We start from the raw sequence: 22,794 nt of genomic DNA on the forward strand, positions 1-22,794 counted from the left end.
CCGCATTTGGACTTTTCATCTTTGAAGAATCTTTCATTTTTTTTCTTGCAAAAGAGGGCTTCATAATTTTTTCTGAGATAATTTATTATCTGTGGCAGTTTTTCCTAACAGGGAATAAAGCTTAGCCTATCTCTGAGTTAATTCCTGGCAAAGTCATGGTGTAACATCTGAGACGAGCCAAGTTTCTTTCTAGTACAGGGGTCTCCGACCTTGGCAACTTTTAAGACTTGTGGTCTTCAACTCCCTGAACCTGGGAGTAAAGCTGGCTGAGAAATTCTGGGAGCTGAAGTCCACAAGTCTTAAAGAAGTTGTTGTTGTTGTTGTTGTTGTTGTTGTTGTTATTATTATTATTATTATTATTATTATTATTATTATTATTATTATTAGAAACATAGAAAAATAGAAGACTGACGGCAGAAAAAGACCTCATGGTCCATCTAGTCTGTCCTTATACTATTTCCTGTATTTTATCTTACAATGGATATATGTTTATCCCAGGCATGTTTAAATTCAGTTACTGTGGATTTACCAACCACGTCTGCTGGAAGTTTGTTCCAAGGATCTACTACTCTTTCAGTAAAATAATATTTTCTCATGTTGCTTTTGATGTTTCCCTCGACTAACTTCAGATTGTGTCCCCTTGTTCTTGTGTTCACTTTCCTATTAAAAACACTTCCCTCCTGAACCTTATTTAACCCTTTAACATATTTAAATGTTTTGATCATGTCCCCCCTTTGCCTTCTGTCCTCCAGACTATACAGATTGAGTTCATGAAGTCTTTCCTGATACGTTTTATGCTTAAGACCTTCCACCATTCTTGTAGCCCGTCTTTGGACCCGTTCAATTTTGTCAATATCTTTTTGTAGGTGAGGTCTCCAGAACTGAACACAGTATTCCAAATGTGGTCTCACCAGCGCTCCATATAAGGGGATCACAATCTCCCTCTTCCTGCTTGTTATGCCTCCAGCTATGCAGCCAAGCATCCTACTTGCTTTTCCTACTGCCCGACCACAGTGCTCACCCATTTTGAGACTGTCAGAAATCACTACCCCTAAATAATAGTAATAATAATAATTATTAATAATAATAATAATAATAATAATAATTAGATTTGTATGCCAAGGTTGGAGATCCCTGTACTAGAAAAAACAGGTAAGGCTTATCTTTTTGGTTCTAACTAAGAATCCAAACTGCTCTGCTGTTTCTACACAAATCAGTCATTTTACCCCATCAGTGCCAATTTCCCCAGTGAATTCTTTGAATTTTTTCCTTGCAGGGGGGAAAAAAAACCTCTGATAAAAAATAAAATATTATACTTACATTATACAAAAACAATTTTGATTTCAACAGGTTTTTTTAAACATAAAGTGTGCTGGTAGAACTTCCCTGATAAACGTTATTAAAAGGGGTAAGCTGTCATGGGCTACGGCTCAGTTCAACAGATGTGATTTAATCTATGCATACAATAAGAGCCAGAGGCACTCTGAACAAACAGAGCTATCCAGTGGCTTCTGCCCTTTGCGATTGTGGCGACATGCAGACAACAACACAAATGTATACCTGCCCTTTGTGTGCTGATCAGCGTATTTGTGAAAACCTTGTGGAATGTAATTAACATTGCTAGTTTCTGGGCAAAATCTGTTTTAACTTGTACAGATTTTAATCTTATATTTTATAGTTTAAATTCTATGTCATTTACTGCAGCATGCCTTTTTAAAATTGTGATGCTTTCAACGCAAATAAACAAATCTCCGTATTGTTGGTTACTATAGACTAATACATTCACATGCTTCTTACAATATCTGCAATCGATAGATACCTTAATAGGTTTGGTGCCCAGACTATGGCTAAGTTCTTGGTATGCATGTTTGTGATGGCACAATATTCAGCAAGGTGTGACAAATGCCTCATAAGGAACTCCAGGGTCCTGGAAAAAAAGGCAAGAATTTCAGAGAAAACAGCCTATGATGCTAGAGGTTTTTTTAAAAAAACAAACAAACAAACAAACCAAACAAACAAACCCAAGCTAAAGGGGATTGGAAAAAAATGATCAGCAAAATGAGGCGCCCTAAACAAACTAATATTTCGCTTTTTGAAAAATGGCCAACTCTTTGCTTCCTTGCAAAATCAAAGGAAGACAAATATATGCCACATGGATCAACATAGTGCTAGAGGTCTCCAGCAGTCCAGGTTTATATAGGCACCACGAGATTCCATTACTGGTGACTTATTTTCTAAATAGCAATTGTCATCTTTGATGACCATTAGAGGGCGCCTCTACCACAATTTCTAGCTAAAGAACTATACATTTCGGAGGGAGGGAGGGAGGAAGGAAGGAAGGAAGGGGGAAAGGAAGAAAGAAAGGAAGGAAGAAAGGAAGAAAGGAAGAAAGAAAGAAAGAAAGAAAGAAAGAAAGAAAGAAAGTGATTTTTATTCTATTCATTCTTTCCTAAGTTCATTCTATTCTATTCATTCTTTCCTAAGTTCATTCTATTCTATTCTATCCCTACTCTATCTCTACTCTTTTCTTATATACTGCCACACAGTGCTTTACAGCCTTCTCTAAGGGGTTTACAGAGTCAGCTTATTGCCCCCAACAATCTGGGTCCTCATTTTACTCAGTTGAAGACACTTGTCCTAAACAGCGATGGGTATGTGGATGTGACAAGGAAAATAACAATTGCCAGGCCTCCTCTAATTCCACAAAGCTGTAAGAAGCAAAGGAGCTAGTACAGGAACAGATGGAGCAACCCTCAATGTCCTACCGTGTTTCCCCGAAAGTAAGACAGTGTCTTACTTTCTTTTTATCCCCAAAAGCCCCACTATGTCTTACTTTCGGGGTATGTCTTATATTGGAAAAAAATTGTCGAATTTTTTGTTTTAACCATAAAATTAACATTTAGACGCGGTGACGTATGGAGGGGGGGCGGCGCGGAAGTGGGCAGGAGGCGGCGCTCATTAAGATCAGAGGGAGGTGGCAGACGCGGCGACGTATGGAGAGGGGGACGGTGCGGACGTGGGCAGGAGGCGGCGCGCAGCTAGATGAGAGGGAGGCGGCAATACCCCCATGTTTCCCCGAAAGTAAGACATATGTCTTACTTTCGGGGTACGGCTTATATTAGCCGACCCCCCTGAAACCCCCGATACGTCTTACAATCGGGGGTGTCTTACTATCGGGGAAACAGGGTAGGTGGCCTTCACCGTGCTAAAAATTAGACTTTAGTAAGATCTATTTCTTTCCATCCCGAAATGGGTTTCCTCTTCAGTTCCTATGACACGCTGAGTTAGACATCTGATCCAAAGATTAAATCCTCAAATTCCCCACAACCACGCCGTGGCCTTCCTCCGTTCCTGGATGCCCACATACTGTATGTCGCAAACAGCAACGTGAACTCCAAGCCGGCTGCAAGGAAATGTTTTCCAGATCCCTAAACCGCTCGTCTGACTCACTTCTGCCAGCATTTGCATCTTATCCTTCATGTGGAATGTACTGAGATGAGCTGTCCGACTTCCCTGCTGCCTCGTCAGCACGTCTGCTATCTCTTGCTACGATGCACCGAGTCTCTGGCCCTTTTCGATTCTATTAAATTTTTAATTGACGATTCCGCCTGAAGGGCAAGATAAGAGCCCGTAATTTCTTCAAATTTGTTCCCCCTTTTGTGCCCTGGAGTTTTAATATTTCTACAAGGCATGCTGGGTTTTGCGCGGTGCTCCCAGGCCCGCTTCATAAAGAACCAGCAGAGAGGACACGGAGGTGTTCTTTGTCTTGTTACTGAGCTAAAGAAAGCGAAGACAACCTCGTGTCATCGTACATCTTTCAGGATGCTAGAATAACAGAGCGGGAAAGGACCCTGGAGATCTTCCACTCCAGCCCCCTGCTTAGGCAGAAAACCTGACACTACACTTCAGACAAATGGTTATCCAACATCCTCTTAAAAACTTCTAGTGATGAAGCACTCACAACTTCTGGAGGCAAGCTGTTCCACGGATTAATTGTCCTAACTGTCAGGAAATTTCTCCTTAGTTCTAAGTTAGTAATAGCACTTAATACCACTTTACAATGCTTTACAGCCCTCTCTAAGTGGTTTACAGAGTCAGCATATATGGCACCGGACCAGGGTATCTACGAGACCGCCTTCTGCCGCACGAATCCCAGCGACCAGTTAGGTCCCACAGAGTTGGTCTCCTCCGGTCCCGTCGACTAAACAATGTCGTTTGGCAGGACTCAGAGGAAGAGTCTTCTCTGTGGCGGCTCCGACCCTGTGGAATCAGCTCCCTCCAGAGATTAGAATTGCCCCCACCCTCCTTGCCTTTCGTAAACTCCTTACAACCCACCTCTGTCGTCAAGCGTGGGGGAACTGAGACATTTCCCCCTGCCTATGTAGTTTTCTGTGTATGATATGACTGTATGTATGGTTTTTATATATTGGGGTTTCTTGTTTTTTAGACTTTTTAAATGTATTATTGTTATTTTAGAGTTTAACTATTAGATTTGTCATTACATATTGTTTTTATCATTGCTGTAAGCCGCCCCGAGTCTACGGAGAGGGGCGGCATACAAATCTAATAAATAACAATAATAATAATAATAATAATAAATAATAATATAATCCCAAACAATCTGGGTCCTCATTTTACCCACCTCGGAAGGATGGACAGTTGAGTTCACCTTGAGCCTGGTGAGATTTGAACTGGTGAACTATAGCCCGCAGTCAGTAGAAGCAGCTTGCAGTACTGCACTCTACCCACTGTGCCACCAAGGCTCATTAAGTTGCTTCTATCCTAAACAAGGATAGAAGCAACTTAATGAGCCTTGGTGGCACAGTGGTTAGAGTGCAGTACTGCAAGCTGCTTCTGCTGACTGCGGGCTATAGTTCACCAGTTCAAATCTCACCATGCTCTAAACTAAACAGGTTTCCACTCATTACTTCTTGTTCTGCCCTCAGGTGCTTTGGAGGATAGTTTGACTCCTTCTTCTTAGGGGCAGCCCCTGAGATATTGGAACATTACTTTCATGTCTCCTGTAGTCCTTCTTTTCCCTAACAGTTCCTGCAACTGTTCTTCATATATTTTAGCTTTCAGTCCCCTAACCATCTTTGTTGCTCTTCTCTCTACTCTTTTCCACATTGTGGTGACCAAAATTGGATTCACTAAGCGTGGCTTTAACCAAGGCATTATAAAGTGGTATGATCCTGGTTCTATCCCTCTGTTTAAGATACGCACTCAGCTGCTTAATTTCACAGAGGCAAGAAGGGATCCCCCAGTAAACCTGCAACTTATAGGACAGACAGGGCCAGCTCTTCGTGTAAGTAGTCTTCAACTTACAACAGTTCATTTAGTGACCAGTTAAAGTTACAAAGTTAAGTTGACGGACTTCAGAACTGTGGCAAATGTTGCAAAACAGGGCAAAGCTTAGAAACATAGAAGACTGACGGCAGAAAAAGACCTCATGGTCCATCTAGTCTGCCCATATACTATTTCCTGTATTTTATCTTAGGATGGATCTATGTTTCTCCCAGGCATGTTTAAATTCAGTGACTGCTGGAAATTTGTTCCAAGGATCTACTACTCTTTCAGCAAAATAATATTTTCTCATGTTGCTTTTGATCTTTCCCCCAACTAACTTCAGATTGTGTCCCCTTGTTCTTGTGTTCACTTTCCTACTAAAAACACTTCCCTCCTGGAGCTTATTTAACCCTTTAATATATTTAAATGTTTCGATCATGTCCCCCCTTTCCCTTCTGTCCTCCAGACTATACAGATTGAGTTCATGAAGTCTTTCCTGATACGTTTTATGCTTAAGACCTTCCACCATTCTTGTAGCCCGTCTTTGGACCCGTTCAATTTTGTCAATATCTTTTTTGTAGGTGAGGTCTCCAAAACTGAACACAGTATTCCAAATGTGGTCTCACCAGCACTCTATATAGCGGGATCATAATCTCCCTCTTCCTGCTTGTTATACCTCTAGCTATGCAGCCAAGCATCCTACTTGCTTTCCCTACAGCTTACTTAACAAATGTCTACTTAAGCAACAAAACATTTGGGGCTCAAGTCCAGGACTACCTTTACAGCCTAAGGATTTTTTTAAAAAACTCCCTAGCCTACTTCAGAACCCGCATTACCTAGCAATTTCTCATCCAAATGCTAACCAGGCAAGATTCTGCTTAGCCTTTTAGCCAGAGGTCCCAAGACCTAGAAACTTTAAGACTCCAACTGTCAGAATTCTCCAGCCAGCAAAGTTGCTGAGTTTGAAGACGTCCGACTTTAGCCAAAGCAAAGTCAGCTTAGCTGCTGAACAGACCAAGAATTTCAGAATCTTTAAATAATTATTTTACAACTGTGCATGGAATGAGGAAGGCAAAAAGGACACTGCTTGTAAAACAGGGTGGATACAGATGGGTGTTAGTGGAGGCATACTACTATGTTTGCAGGGAAAACAGGACACGGGGTTCTACAAAATCTGTTTCAAATAACATAATCCCCCGTCCGGGTAAACACAACTGAAATAATTGCACAAGAACCAAGCAGGCAGACCTGTAGTGCGGTGGTGGCAACTGCTGGATGACATCATGGATTTTCACCAGCCTTTCTTCGTCGGTAGCGGCAGACACAGCATCCTGCAATGGAGAGGGGGGGAAATCCCAAAGTTTCAGCCCAGCACATTTGTTTCTTTTTTTCCTTCCAGAGGAATACCCTCAAAATCACAATGCAGACCAACCATAAATGCCTATCTACGCTTTTGACTGTCCTAAATCACAGGATGTTGCATATTACTTTGGCATTCTATACCAATTCCAATGTAGGAGTGTATAGGACAGTGATGGCAAACCTTTTTTCGCTTCGGTGGCAAAAGGGCGGGCGTGCTCACACCCATAACGCAATGCCCTCCCTCCTGCGCATGCGCGTACAACTCCCTTGCTGCACCCTTGCGCATGTGCGCTGGCCTCCCTAAAGGCTTCATTGAACAAGCCTCATTTCTGAATTTCCAGAAGGCCTGTTGGACCCATTTTCCGCCATCTGGAGGCTTTCCTGAAGCCTGGGGAGGGCACAAACGGCCTCCCTCCACCTTCTGAAAGGACAAAAATCAGCTGGCCAGCACACACATGCCACTGGAGCTGACAGGTGCCCTCAGATATGGCTCCATATGCCACCTGTGGCACGCATGTCATAGGTTCACCATCACAGGTATAGGGCAGCCCTGGCAACCCTGCTGACTGGGGAATTCTGGGAGTTGAAGTCTACAAGTCTTAAAGTTAATAACATCGGACACCTCTGGTATAGGAGATTTTCCCACAATGCTCCCGGGCAAATGAGAATTATTCACTTGGGATTTGAATTGAGCTCTCTTCAATCTACACTGGCATTGTCAACTAACCGTAGTTTAGTTGCTAAGTTGACGCTGGAATTGTCAATTCATCCTAGTTGTTAGTTTCTAGCCAGGGTCTGTTTAAACTTTACACATTTGTAATCTTTTAAATCTTATATTTTAAATTCTGCGTAACGTGTTTTAATTGTGATGCTTCTCGCATGGATGAAGAAACAAATCTCTGCATTGGTGGCTACAGGGAGTATGGCTCGTGGGCACATGTGCCGTGCCAAAAAATCTAGGGGATGTTGTGGTTAGCTCTGTCCCAGCTCCTGTCCCAAGGACTGTGGATGTGGGGGAGACATCCACATGCTGCAGACCTGTTTTGCCCCCGGTGGAATCTGCTGATGAAGGCTCCTCTGACCAAGAAGACATGAGTGACAGGGAGGAGGAGAGTGTGGCAGACAGCTCAGAAGATCAATTATCTAGCTCCTCCTTGGATTCAGAACAAGAGTTAATGATACAGCCACGCATGCGGAGAGCGATGCATAGGCAGCAACAACTGAGAGATTATTATCAAAGAAAATGAGGCCACCTGTGGTTGGGTGGGGCTGTGGTCATTAGTGAGGTTGCCATAAATAGCAGCCTGTAGGTTTGGCCATTGAGGAGGATTATCTGATCATTGTGTTTCGTGACTGCTTTACTGCGTTTGACCTTTTGTGTGCTGATTTTTCCCTGCCTGCTTTGAAACTAAACCAGAGCAAAGTGTGTTTCACTTTGTGGAAGAAGAAGGACTGTGAATTGCCTCACAGCTGCAAGCTAAGTATCACAGAACTGATAAGGGACTTGTACCAATTACCAGTTTGTTTGGAGACGAGTGCTCTTTGCTATACAAAAAGAGGGCTTAGTTTAAGTGAATTTTCATTATAAAGAACATTGTTTTGAATTTTTAAACGTATGTGTGTCTGAAACTTGTACCTGTGAATTTTTGGGAGGAGTCTGCCTGAGAGCCCGACAGAACAGGGGAGGAGGAGCCAAAAATAAGATGGTGACCGCATGGGCAGTGGTGGAAACTCAAGCTTCTGCACATGCTCAGAAGAATTTTTTTTAAAAAAAATTAAAAATGTAAAAAAAAAAAAAAGATGTTGGTGGCCCATGGACCACCACCAACCGAACCAGATCCAGGATGTTACTGGATTCAGATGAACCGGTCCGAACCAGGAGGAACCCACCTGTGGTTGGTTAGTTACCATAATAGATAACATGGTGTTCTTCCTATAATGTCCGCAATCAATCAATAACTTAATATCTATCCACTGATTTCACTGCCACTCTAAATGAGCTGAAAGCTTCTTCTCCCCAGAGCAATGCCATCCCAAACTCCTTCTTCTATAATATACTGGAATGACGAATGGATTCTCATATATATTTTATACAGCATGTACACTAATGATATATGGGGGAAGCGCTCGTTGTTTAAGTGTGCTTTTATTTCCCCACGTTACCCATAGGAGAAATTTAAGAAATCTCTGAAACCCAACTCATGGTACCCATATAATAAGAAAAGGAAAGGAAGGGGGTTGGTAATAATCTTACCGAAAATTTCTCATAGAGCTGATAGGTGAGCAGAGGATTGGGGAGTTCTCGAAAATAAAGCTTGCAGAGTGAACCCACACAGTGTATATCCTGAATATAGACGTCCTTCGTCAAGTCGGGTATTTGTTCTGAGTCAAACTCGTGCCTGAAGGTAGAGAAAAACAAAAGGGGATAAGGGTGAATATATATATAGTTAGTTTGTCCAATGTATGTGGCTGCACTAACCGAAGAGTGAGCCAACGCATAGCAGAACATGTGAATGCAGTCAAAAAAGAAGAAAAGACCTCCTCCCTTGTCCAGCACATTAAAAAAACAGGGCACGAAATTGACTTTGAAAAAACTAAATTACTCCACAAAACAGAGAATTTATATAGAAGAATTTCTCTAGAAGCTATAGAAATTGAGAGGAGACCCCTTTGCATAAATAAAAGAGATGACACGTCCCGCCTACCAGAAATTTGGAAACCAGCCTTAAACAAAAAAAAAACACTTCATAATAATCAGCATGTCAATCCTTCTAATAATTATGATTTTAGAATTTTATATTTGGAAATCAGCCGTAAACAAAACACTTCATAAAAATCTCCATGTCATTCCTTCTAATAATTATGATTACACCAACCAATCAGATCACTGAAACATAATCACCCAATCTATTTGCTACATTCAAAACAAATCTCCACCCCCACACTATATACTAGGAAGAAATGACAGTTGCTAACATTCCATTTACAACAACACAAAGATTGGAACTTCAGCCTGATGATGGTGAATGTGATTTCGCCGAAACGTCGCATAGACATGCAAAATATTACACAGGGCAAAACCCGAACTCAGAACAATCTACATACATATACCCGTGAAAATTTACGAAAACAAATACAGTGAACCCTCGATCATTGCGAGGGTTCCGTTCCAGGACCCCAAGCGATGATCGATTTTTCGCGAAGTAGCGGTGCGGAAGTAAAAACACCATCTGCGCATGTGCAGATGGTGTTTTTACTTCCACCGCCGCCCGCAGCGCGTTGCTCGGGAGCGCGCGCGTTGCTGGGGCTGCTCCCCAGCTGGGGAGCGGATCTGGGGTTTCCCCAAGCGCGCGCGAGTTGCTGGGGCCGCTTCCCAGCTGGGGAGCGGAGCTGGGGTTTCCCCAAGCGCGCGCGCGTTGCTGGGGCTGCTCCCCAGCTGGGGAGCGGATCTGGGGTTTCCCCAAGCGCGCGCGCGTTGCTGGGGCTGCTCCCCAGCTGGGGAGCGGAGCCGGGGTTTCCCCAAGCGCGCGCGAGTTGCTGGGGCCGCTTCCCAGCTGGGGAGCGGATCTGGGGTTTCCCCAAGCGCGCGCGCGTTGCTGGGGCCGCTTCCCAGCTGGGGAGCGGAGCTGGGGTTTCCCCAAGCGCGCGCGCGTTGCTGGGGCTGCTCCCCAGCTGGGGAGCGGATCTGGGGTTTCCCCAAGCGCGCGCGCGTTGCTGGGGCTGCTCCCCAGCTGGGGAGCGGAGCCGGGGTTTCCCCAAGCGCGCGCGAGTTGCTGGGGCCGCTTCCCAGCTGGGGAGCGGATCTGGGGTTTCCCCAAGCGCGCGCGCGTTGCTGGGGCCGCTTCCCAGCTGGGGAGCGGAGCCGGGTTTCCCCAAGCGCGCGCGCGTTGCTGGGGCTGCTCCCCAGCTGGGGAGCGGATCTGGGGTTTCCCCAAGCGCGCGCGCGTTGCTGGGGCCGCTTCCCAGCTGGGGAGCGGCCCCAGCAACGCGCGCGCGCTTGGAGAAACCCCGGCTCCGCTCCCCAGCTGGGAAGCGGCCCCAGCAACGCGCGCGCGCTTGGGGAAACCCCAGATCCGCTCCCCAGCTGGGGAGCAGCCCCAGCAACGCGCGCGCGCTTGGAGAAACCCCGGCTCCGCTCCCCAGCTGGGAAGCGGCCCCAGCAACTCGCGCGCGCTTGGGGAAACCCCAGATCCGCTCCCCAGCTGGGGAGCGGCCCCAGCAACGCGCGCGCGCTTAGAGAAACCCCGGCTCCGCTCCCCAGCTGGGCAGCGGAGCTGGGGTGTCCCCGCGCGTGCCGCCCGCCCGCCCACGCCGTTGCTCGCGCCGCCGCTGGGGTCTTACGGGGCAAGAGGGGAAAGACCCAGGGAAGCCGCCCAGCTTCCCAGCTGGGGAACTCCACCATCTACGCACACATGCGCAGATGGTGGAGTTTACTTCCGGGTTTAAAACTCGCGAAATAGCCCTTTCGCGATGCTTGAGGACGCGAAACTCGAGGGTTCACTGTATATATATATATATATATATATATATATATATATATATATATATATATATATATATATATAGGCAGAGACTCCAGGTTCAAATCCCAGTAAGGGTATGGCTACCTGATGAAGACAAATAAGCCCAAAATAAATCTATAGCAGTCTCTGTTCATTATCAGCAAAAATACACTGCTCAAAAAAATACAGGGAACACTTAAACAACACAGCATAACTCCAAGTAAATCAAACTTCTGTGAAAACAAACTGTCCACTTAGGAAGCAACACTGATTGCCAATCAATTTCACATGCTGTTGTGCACATTCAACTTTGTACAGAACAAAGTACAGTAATACCTCATGATACGAACTTAATTGGTGCAAGGAGGAGGTTCGTAAGACGAAAGGTTCGTAAGACGAAACATTGTTTCCCATAGGAAACAATGTAAAGTCAATTAATCCGTGCAACCAAAAAAAACCCCCCGCAAAAAAACGGCTTTCGGCGACTGCTGGGAAGCCGCCCGGCTGTTTTAAAAGGTGACAGCCGGTCTGGGGGGCTTCCCAGCACCCCCCCGAACCCGGGTTCGGGGGGGTGCTGGCAAGCCCCCCAGGCCGGCTGCGACCTTTTAAAACAGCCGCGCCGCTTCGCAGCTGTCTCCCGAAGCCGAACGCGGAAGTTTGGCTTTAGCGTTCAGCTTCAGGAGACAGGTGCGAAGCGGCGCAGCTGTTTTAAAAAGTCGCAGCCAGCCTGGGGGGCTTGCCAGCACACCCCCCCGAACCGAACCCGGGGTTCAGCAAAATTTTGCCTCTTCTTACGAACTTTGTTCGAGTTACGAACCGGCGTTCGGGAGGCTTCTGGGAAGCCCCGCCGCCCGGCTGTCACCTTTTAAAACAGTCGCGCGGCTTCCCAGCAGTCTCTGAACGCCGGTTCATAACTCGAAAAAAGTTCGTAAGAAGAGGCAAAATTTTTCTGAACCCTGGGTTCGTATCACGAGTTGTTCGTAAGACGAGGGGTTTGTATCTTGAGGTACCACTGTATTCCATGAGAATAGTTCATTCATTCAGATCTAGGATGTGTTATTTGAGTGTTCCCTTTATATTTTTGAGCAGTGTGTGTGTGTGTGTGTGTGTATATGTTTTCGTAGATTTTCACGGGTACAGGTATGACGGTCTTGGTATATTCGGGTTTCTTCCCGTGTAGGATTTGGAAATTTCTGGCGATGTTTCGACGAGGTCACCTGAGTGTTCGCCTGAGAACAAGGACAGAAACACCAGCCTGAAGATGATGAGTGAGACCTTGTCGAAAAGTCACCAGAAATTTCCAAATCCTACACGGGAAGAAACCCGAATATACCAAGACCGTCATACACACACACACACACACACACACATATATATATATATATTTGTTTTCGTAGATTTTCACGGGTATATGTATGTAGATTGTTCTCAGTTCGGGTTTTGCCCCGTGTAATGTTTTGAATGTCTATGCGATGTTTCGGTGAAATCACATTCACCATCATCAGGCTGAGGTTATGAGCTTCGTGCTGCTGTAAATTCCATATATATACACACATACATACATAAACGCACACACATATATACACATATATATATACATACATACATATACACACACAATCAGAAGACAACATGGCTAGCCTCTAAGTAAGTTATAAAAGCAACTTAAAACACATGCCAACTTTTTCAAAAAGCTGTCTGCTTTTTTTTCTAGATGGTTTTTTGACAAGCAGTTTGAATCATCTTATAGCCAATTAGTTTGCTCAGAAGAAACTACTAGCTGTAAAGTGGATGAGGCAATTACATAAATAATTGCAAGATACGTGGCCCATGTCATAGAGTCACATTAAGTATTAAACGACAGCTTCCTGTTTAGATAAATTACCCATCTGTCAAACCTGCAAAGCAAAAGATAAGTGAGGGGAAAGAAATAAAAGTCATTGAAAGCCATTAGAAAAAGAGAAGCCAGCAGAGAATGAAGCTCACAAATAATGCACACAACCTTACCGTAACTTTTGGATATTAGATGCGATCCCAGACAGACGGTAGATTCCATCCACAATGCCATGTTTTTCAATGAATTCAGTGCAACTCTTGAGGACCTGGGGAACTGAAAAGGAAAAGCGAAAAGTGTTAGTGGACCATCAGAAGTTCTCATCACCATCCTGGCAGATTTGTCCATGTTAGATTCATTGGATCAGGAAAGGGTTCTGCCCAGGTAACACTTTTAACACTTGTTTATCCCATTCATTTATAGATCCAAATTGAAATCTATAATTAAAATCTATAATTGAAATTTATAACAGTACCCTCAGATAAGTAAGTACCACTGGGATCTGCCTCTAAATTGTAGCTATTACTTTAGTTATCAGTGTTATTATACTGCAGGGTTAAACTCCTAGCCTCTATTTAAACCCACTCCTGTTTACATGTACTGAATTTCTGGCAAGATTCTATGGTTTACTAACAATCATACAAATCATACACACATTTGATTTTAGTTTTATATGTTGTAGAAAGCCAGATATCGGAATCTGTTAACGTTACAGTACGTTATAATGCACGTCTAATCAACTGTGGTTTACTCAAGAGGTCATGATTAAATAAAGTTAGATGTGCTAGGTGAACCTACTTTTTCTACCACTTAATCTACAGCACTAAGCAGATGGACTATTTTCGCTAGGATAATGGCTTGTTGATGATTATTCATCCATTGTCACCCAACATGTTTTTCTTTCTTTCTAGGGATAAATAGGAAAATGTATTATGGAGGATGGGGTAAATAACACTGCATTTTTGAGGCATACTGATGTTCAGGGACAATGCTACACATCCCAAGAAGGACAGAAACTTCCCAGTCATTGCAGTTTTGCTTAACTTGTAAAGAGAGCTAAATACAGTGGTACCTCTACCTAAGAACGCCTCTACTTACTAACTTTTCTAGATAAGAACCGGGTGTTCAAATTTTTTTTGCCTCTTCTCAAGAACCATTTACAAACCCGAGCCTCCGAAACTGTTACCCTGTAACTGTAAGTCCCTGAAAAGGCAAGGGAGAAGCCTCCGTGGGGCCTCTCTAGGAATTTCCTGGGAGGAAGCAGGGCCGGAAAAGGTGGGGAGAAGCCTCTGTGGGGCCTCTCTGGGAATCTCCTGTGAAGAAACAGGGCTGGAAAAGGCAGGGAGAAGCCTCCGTGGGGTCTCTCTAGGTATTTCCTGGGAGGAAACAGGGCCAGAAAAGGTGGGGAGAAGCGTCTGTGGGGCCTCTCTGGGAATCTCCTGAGAAGAAACAGGGCTGGGAAAGGCAGGGAGAAGCCTCCGTGGGGCCTCTCTAGGAATCGCCTGAGAAGAAACAGGGCTGAAAAAGGCGGGGAGAAGCCTCCGTGGGACATCTCTAGGTATTTCCTGGGAGGAAACAGGGCCTCCACCTTCCATGTGGTTTCCCCAATTGCATGCATTATTTGCTTTTACATTTGATTCCTATGGGAAAAATTGCTTCTTCTTACAAACTTTTCTACTTAAGAACCTGGTCATGGAATTAAGTTAAGTTCATAAGTAGAGGTACCAATGTATTGCTATATATCTTGCATTTGCTGTTTCTTGACTGGCTGTAGCTAGAAGATCCCAAGACCTTTGGATAAAAATAAGAAAAATCAGTTTAAGAATGTTGGCCTTTAGTCCACTCACTCTTGACCTAGACAATTTCAGATTATCAAAGCAAACAACAAGTTACTCTTAAGTTAATTATTAAAAGTCTCTATATGTAAGAATATATATTTGAGCATATTAATCATAGGAATAGGGGAAAAAAGGTAAGCCACATCTACAGTTTCCAGATGACAGCATTATAAGAAGTTAATATGTAACTGAAAAAGCAGCAACACAGATTAGGATCAATTGAAAAGCAGGTAGCGTTAGGCATACATTAACATTCAGACTAACATACCAAACACTCCAACAGAAAACTATTCAAAAGTCAATCCATATATTTTAGCCCCCCCAAAGGAGTAAAACAGATTTCATGGAGAACATCTTAAATACCACTTAAAAACTGGTATTTGCCATGGTTAAAAAATAACAGGCACACACATTTAAACCTTGGCAAATACCATGACTAAATAACTTTGAAAAAGTCTTAGGAGAGTTTAAAACCTATTTGTATGTAATCTGCTAACTGACATAAACTGAGAATACTGCATACTTCTTAAAGCAAATTTTAACCTAGCAAGTACCATTGTCATTGCCTCAAAATAATAAGATATTCCCTGATAATAAGCCGAATTGGGCTTTTGGGTGCATGGCAAAACAACTAAGTGCTTATTTCAGGGTTCAAAAAAATATAAGACAGGGTCTTATTTTCGAGTTAACACAGTTTAATACTAGTTTTCCTGGACAATTAGGTTCTTACTGAGCTGGAACGTTCCCAAAATTATTAAAACGAATGCTCAAGGGGGGGAAATGTAAAAGGAAGACCCCAGATAGGAAGACAAAGGGGGACAGAGAGATCTCCTAAGCCCAGTACTGAATTAAACCCACTTACTCAAACCCAGTTTTGGCAGCAAAATATTTAAAATTCATTTTAAATGCAAACTCTTCGCAAGGACAGATGTATTTTCCTTGATTATTTTAATCAAGTTAGCGATGATGGGAAACAGGTTGCTGGACACAACAGGCATGTCACCAATCCAGGAAATTTTCTCTTGCAATCTTAACTAGTCCACAAAAATCACTGTCTGGCTATTCGCAAGTTTGCTTCTCTATGCCATCACCTCAATTTGTAGCAAGCACCCTTTGAAATTATAGATTCCAGAAACAATGGTTTGGTAACTGTTTTTTTTTTTTTTAATTATTCCTTGATATATATATATTTTAAATCAAAGTCGGTGCTCCAGCATTTTTCAGAATATAGTTGCTCTGTTCATCAAAAACCCATTTTAGGAATTAGGAATTATTCTTATTCTTATTCTTATTGTTATTGTTACTATTATTATATAATTAAATTATGGTTTAGTTTGGTTTAAAGTGGCTTGTGAATTAGTGGGGTTTCTGGTGGCTGAAGACTTGTAGCTGAATATTGTAACTGAGAATAGTAGATAGAGGATTGTGAGTTACTTTGTATAGTAAATGCTAGAGAGAAAGCTACAGTGTAAATGTCTGGCTATTCCCAAGTTTGCTTCTCTATGCCATCACCTCAATTTGTAGCAAGCATCCTTTGAAATTATAGATTCCAGAAACAATGGTTTGGTAACTGTTTTTTTTTTATTATTATTTCTTGGTATCTTTTTTTTAAAATCAGTCTGTGATCCAGCATTTTTCAGAATATAGTTGCTCTGCTCATCAAAAACCCATTTTAGGTATTAGGAATAATAATAATAATAATAATAATAATAATAATAATAATAATAATAATAATAATAATAATTATTATTATTATTATTATTATTATTATTATTATTATTATTATTATTATTATTATGTCAATACAACACAGCAAACGAGATCACTATGCTGGATTTTGTATTTCATCACCAGTCGGGCACTTCCCAAGCACCTAGGACTGTGTGATGTAGCGGCGAATTATGTTTGCCGATCCCAGTAAAGCGGCCTTTTGCAATTGACAGATGGAGATTTTGTCAATTCCGATGGTTTTCAAATGTCCACTGAGATCCTCTGGCACTGCGCCCAGCATGCCAAGGACCACTGGGACCACTTTCGCTGGCTTATGCCAGAGTCGTTACAGCTCGATTTTTAGACCTTCGTATTTCACTAATTTCTCTAGCTGCTTCTCCTCAATTCTGCTGTCAAACAGTCCTATTTGTCCTCCAGATATACTGATGTACAAATCCTTAATTCTCTAGTCTCCATGTCAAAATGGATAAGAGAACTTCTTTTCACCCTGCAACTGTGCAGGACAATGGCTACTTCAAAAGCCTTCCATCATATAGAAGATACAATTAAAATCTTTTGTATGGATTAAACTACATTATAGCCATCACGGCTTACAATTAAGGAATCTACAGTAGAAACGTAACTGCTTGCATATAATTAAACAAATATACTTATTTCCTGATCACTGATAGTTGGTCACCAATTGTTGAATTGAACTCAGGGAACCTTCACCTTAATTAATGGTTCTTTCTATATATCTGTAGGTGATGGATGTAGGTAATTGACAGTTTGAGACTGCAAACTCTTTGGATTATGTTACATTCACAGTCAATACTAGACTGTAAATTGGACTCTATATATTTATTTATTTATTCATTTGTCCAATACACAAATACATAGGAAGAAAAATAGACATGTAGTAATACAGTGATACCTCGTCTTACAAACGCCTAGTCATACAAACTTTTCAAGATACAAACCCGGGGTTTAAGATTTTTTTGCCTCTTCTTACAAACAATTTTCACCTTACAAACCCACCACCGCCTCTGGGATGCTCCACCTCCAGACTTCCGTTGCCAGTGAAGTACCCGTTTTTGCGCTGTTGGGATTCCCCTGAGGCTCCCCTCTATGGGAAACCCCACCTCTGGACTTCCGTGTTTTTGTGATGCTGCAGGGGAATCCCAGCAGCGCAAAAACAGGTGCTTCGCTGGCAATGGAAGTCTGGAGGTGGGGTTTCCTATGGAGGGGAGCCTCAGGGGAATCCCAGCAGCGCAAAAATTGGCGTTTTGGCCTGCAAAGGGGTGAATTTTGGGCTTGCACGCATTAATCACTTTTCCATTGATTCCTATGGAAAACATTGTTTCGTCTTACAAACTTTTCACCTTAAGAACCTCGTCCCGGAACCAATTAAGTTTGTAAGACAAGGTATCACTGTATATATAAGGGTAAAAGTAAACTTAGAGGAGAGGATATATGAAAGAAAGAGAATATATATGATAAGTGAGAGAAAGGAAAGACAATTGGACGGGACGAAAGGCACACCAGTGCACTAATGTACGCCCCTTATATTATAAAGAAGGATGTTGATATTAATCTGAATGGTATACTTGGGATACTAGTTGCATGATATATTTTAAAATGTATGTGTTTCTCTTCAAACAAAATACTGTACTGGATGAAAAGGATTTATCCATTTTTTTAATACAGTAATGCCCCAATTTGCCTCTTCCGATCCAGTTGCCTTTCAGAATATTCTCAGATCTATGTAAAAAACATCTTTTGGAATGAACTCCCTTCAACTCTGATGTCTGAAGTCTTTCTTTGAACCAACACAACCAAAATCTAGCAAACTGGATCACAACATAAGCCTTTTTTCCCCAAATATCATGCTTGCTTGTGTATTACTGTTGATATAAAAATCCTTCAATAATATTTTCAAGGTTAGCTTACAAATGTGAAAAACACAATATTCATGAATTAGGAATTTTATCTCACAAGTGCCTGCTACCATTGTTTTTAAGGTATGCACTCAAGTTTTAAAACATAAAAAGGGAAAAATCAAGAGTGGGAGATGTTAACATTTGTTGTTAAAATGGTACTACATGTTCCTTTTGTACTACAGGTGTACCTGTGAAGCCCAAAACAACTTCTGCCAGATGTCATCACCTGTCAGGGGAGTTCTCTGAAAATCCATCCACTGAGTGAGAAAATCATTATAGTAAATGAAATGGAATATTATGTTGAGGTTCCCCTGATATATTGGGAAGTAAGATGTAGAACGCGATTTCCACTTTTCTGAATTGCTGATAGTGCTGAAACATCTTAAGTTATTTATACGTGAAATTGCAATTAACAATGCTTAATCAAAAGAGAAGCTATTTTCAGACCTTCAGTTACTAGGCAACCTGCCATCCATGTATCCTAGATACTTCCTGATTTGCAGAAACCTCGGTATATTTAACTACCATGAGGCTGTAGGATGCTGAGCATAATAAACATCTCCTGTTGAGAGATAAAGCGAGCAGTTTGTGTTTCTCGTCTTCCTAATGCCAAAATGACGACTCTACATTCTAGAAATAGAACTGCATATTCAACTGTAAAAACTTAAGGAGCCCAGCCTGTAAAATAGCCCTGCCATTTCTGGTGGAATTAAACACCACAGAAGCCATTATGTTTCTGGGGGGATTTCAGGATTTTCCCCTTCATTTCAGGACTTAAATCTGAACTGGGTCGTGACTGAATGCAATTAGATTGTTTTAACCAGGGACAAGGCTGCGGTTCCCATGGAGGACATGAAATCTCAGCCACACTGGATCCATTTCTAGGGAATAGAATAGAATTTTATTGGCCAAGTGTGATTGGACACACAAGGAATTTGTCTTGGTGCAGATGCTCTCAGCGTACATAAAATAAAATATACATTTGTCAAGAATCGTGGTACGACACTTAATGATTGTCAGGGGTCAAATAAGCAATGAAGAAGCAATATTAACACAAATCTTAAGATATAAGCAACAAGTTACAGTCATACAGTCAACATGGGAGGAAATGGGTGATAGGAATGATGAGAAAAACTAGTAGAATAGAAGTGCAGATTTAGTAGAAAGTCTGACAGTGTTGAGGGAATTATTTGTTTAGTAGAGTGATGGCTTGCAAGTTGACGTCCCTCAACACGATCACACCTCCTGCTCTTCTGAAGAGTCGCAAGATTAGGTGGGAACATAAAAGGCACTCTCATTCAGTTACCAAAAATTAAGGTAGTGTAACAAATGAAATATAAAGAGCTCATCTGGTTATGTTTCCTGTCTGGTCTACTTGGGAAGGCTGACCTCAATCTTGCAAGTCTCAAAATACAAAATTTTCCGCCATCTCTTTTTACAGCCTAATAGATTAGTGAGATTAATAACATTTTGTGAGACTTGGAGTATACATAAGGCCACAGAAGCATCATCTCTGAACAATGCTGGTTCCCTTAGCTAGGAAAGCACGTGAGTACCAATCCACTAGAATCAGACATGAATAGTCAGGGGAAAACTTTACTTTTGTATATTAGACAGAATCTGAGTTTCTTTCAGACAATATCGCTTGGCGGGGTCTAGGGGAAGAGCCTTCTCTGTGGGGGGCCCTGCCCTCTGGAATCAGCTCCCCCCAGAGATCAGCACTGCTCCAACCCTCCTCGCTTTCTGCAAGAGTCCCAAGATTCATTTATGCCGCCAGGCTTGGGGACATTAGACCCTAGCCCCCTGGCCAAACAAATGTAGTGTATGTTTGTTATGTGATTGGCAATGACTGATTTTAATACTACAGGGGTTTTAGATGAACTGTTTTAAATTAATTGGATTATGATGTTGCATTGTTTATTTATATGTTGTAAGCCGCCCCAAGTCCTTGGAGAGGGGCAGCATATAAATCCAATTAAAAATAAACAAACAAATAAATAAAATAAACTTCTAAGTCTTCTTCTGCCCCCATTGGTACTTATTCTAGATGAAGATGAACCTTGTAGTCTGAAGCCAACCTTCCAGCAATACAGCCTCTAAATCTCTTTGCAGAAACTGGTCCAAAGTCAAGACCTGTATTAAATAATGTAGTAGTATCCTTCCTCTTACTGTCACATAATCTCTGTCTCTGAGAAAATGTCTTCCTCCAAGTCTCCAAATCTCTTCCTCCAAGTCTTCCTATGACTCCACCATCTGCTGCCAAATCCACAGCTACTACTGAGTCAATCCTGCTCACACTGTTTACTTTGAAAGCAGCTTCAGGATGATCAGGGATAGCTTAAAATGAATATCTGGGCACAGAAAATCAATGGCGATAAAGAACTGTGCGCCTTAATGTCACAGACCAAATGAATTTTGCCATGTTTAACACTTTTGAGATTTTATCCAACACTTGGGTCAACCCTGAAGCTGACCTGACCGAAGCCATCTTGGAGCTTCAGTGCTGCCACACTGGAGCTGAGGGATAGGGAGGGGGGAATTGAAATAGTTGGAACTTTATAGCCAAAACAAAATACTTTCTCTTGAGAATCAAGGACATTCTCACACCTGGTCCCTGAAAGGAGTAGTGTTGTTATCGGACAGAGTCATGACTGGACCATGTGACTGATTGTTTTGAGAAAGTGTAAAACTGTTGCTTTTAATTAGGTGAAAACCACGAGAACCCTCGGAGTCGGTTTTCACCAGATATGTGCCAATATAATATTTCCAATAAGGCTACCCTTTGAGGAATACACTTGCCTAGGAGTTTTGCTTGCTATGGATCTACTACTTGGAACCTGGTTAGCTTGTACAGAAGACTATAATTAAGCTTGGTTAGTTTACTGCTTGATAATCCTAAACCCAGTCCTGTTTTTAGAATTAATATGCACATCTATTTGCTTAAAATGGCCTAAAGTAGCCTAACAATAATTTGGATAATAACAAAAACATATTACAAAACATATTACAGCTTGTTAAGAGATTATAAGTGACAAGAGAAATGTTTTAAAATGTCTTGCCAAGCTCCAATTGACAGTGATTACTTTGGTGTTGTATAGATTTTGACGCAAAGATGGACTTTAGAGCTGGCAATTAAGGAAGATTAATTCAAAGACAACAGGTTTTCTAAACTCAGACTGTCTGCCTTGAGTTGCTCAAGTCATTTCATGCTGCCTATGCACCTCTATGAATCAGGAATCTTTGTTCTTATACAGTGATACTTCGTCTTACAAACGCCTCGTCATACAGAGCAGCGCAAAAATAGGCGCTTCGCTGGCAATGGAAGTCCGGAGATGAGATTTCCCAGAGAGGGAAGCCTCAGTGAAATCACAGCATCACAAAAACACAGAGGTGCCAAGGTGGGGTTTCGAGGACTTCGGTGTTTTTGCGATGCTGCGATTTCACTGATGCTCCCTTCGCTGGGAAACCCCACCTCCGGACTTCTGTTGCCAGTGAAGCGCTCGTTTTTGCAATGCTGGGATTCCCCTGCAGCATCACAAAAACACGGAAGTCAGGAGGTGGGGTTTTCCATGGAGGGGAGCCTCAGGGGAATCCCAGCATCGCAAAAATGGGTGCTTCAGCTGGCAAAAGGGGTGAATTTTGGGCTTGCACGCATTAATCGCTTTTCCATTGATTCCTATGGGAAGCATTGTTTCATCTTACAAACTTTTCACATTAAGAACCTCGTTCCAGAACCAATTAAGTTTGTAAGACAAGGTATCACTGTACTTATTCTTTACAAATCTCCAAAAACAAAAAATAGAGAATGGCTAATTTTTTTTTTAAAAAAAACTTTTTGTGAGGGTCGTTGATCATCACATTCCTGGCAGGTGTGAAATAATTCTGCTTTAAAGAAAAACACAGCAATGTAGGTAGTCCTTGACTTGCAACATTACCTTGGTGACAGTTCAAAGTTAGAACACCCTGGAAAAAATGACTTACAACCGGAATTCACACTTTATAATTGTTGCAGCATCCCCATAGTCAGAGGATAAAAACTTGGGCGCTTAGCAATTGGTATGTATTGATGATGGACGCAGTGTCTTGGGATTGTCTGATTGCCAGTCATCTTCCAAAAGCAAAATCAATTAGCAAGCCAGATTTGCTTAATAACTGTGTTATTCACTGTAAGTAATTCACTTAAAAACCATGGCAAACAGGTTGTAAAATTGGGTGTGACTTGCTTTAATAATTGCCTTGGTTAACAATGAAAATTCTGGAAATTCTCAATTATGGTCATACGTTAAGGACTCCCTATAAGTGGTGGGGGACTGAGAAAACCC

At 42.2% G+C, this 22,794-nt stretch overlaps 1 protein-coding gene across 4 annotated transcripts in view; it reads right to left on the reverse strand.

Moving 5' to 3' along the window:
• ARHGAP32 (Rho GTPase activating protein 32) overlaps positions 1-22,794 on the reverse strand; it is a 265,471-nt gene that overhangs the window by 24,703 nt on the left and 217,974 nt on the right. For all 4 annotated transcript variants that reach the window (XM_070765689.1, XM_070765693.1, XM_070765690.1 and 1 more), the window contains 4 exons: positions 13,158-13,260; positions 8,903-9,047; positions 6,535-6,617; positions 1,820-1,927 (listed from right to left, as the gene is read on the reverse strand). In XM_070765689.1, the coding sequence (XP_070621790.1) occupies positions 1,820-1,927; positions 6,535-6,617; positions 8,903-9,047; positions 13,158-13,260 (439 nt within the window). The remainder of the gene's footprint in view (positions 1-1,819; positions 1,928-6,534; positions 6,618-8,902; positions 9,048-13,157; positions 13,261-22,794) is intronic.

Source organism: Erythrolamprus reginae, chromosome 12 (assembly GCF_031021105.1).
Source record: "Erythrolamprus reginae isolate rEryReg1 chromosome 12, rEryReg1.hap1, whole genome shotgun sequence".
In the NCBI taxonomy this organism is placed as follows: domain Eukaryota; kingdom Metazoa; phylum Chordata; class Lepidosauria; order Squamata; family Dipsadidae; genus Erythrolamprus; species Erythrolamprus reginae.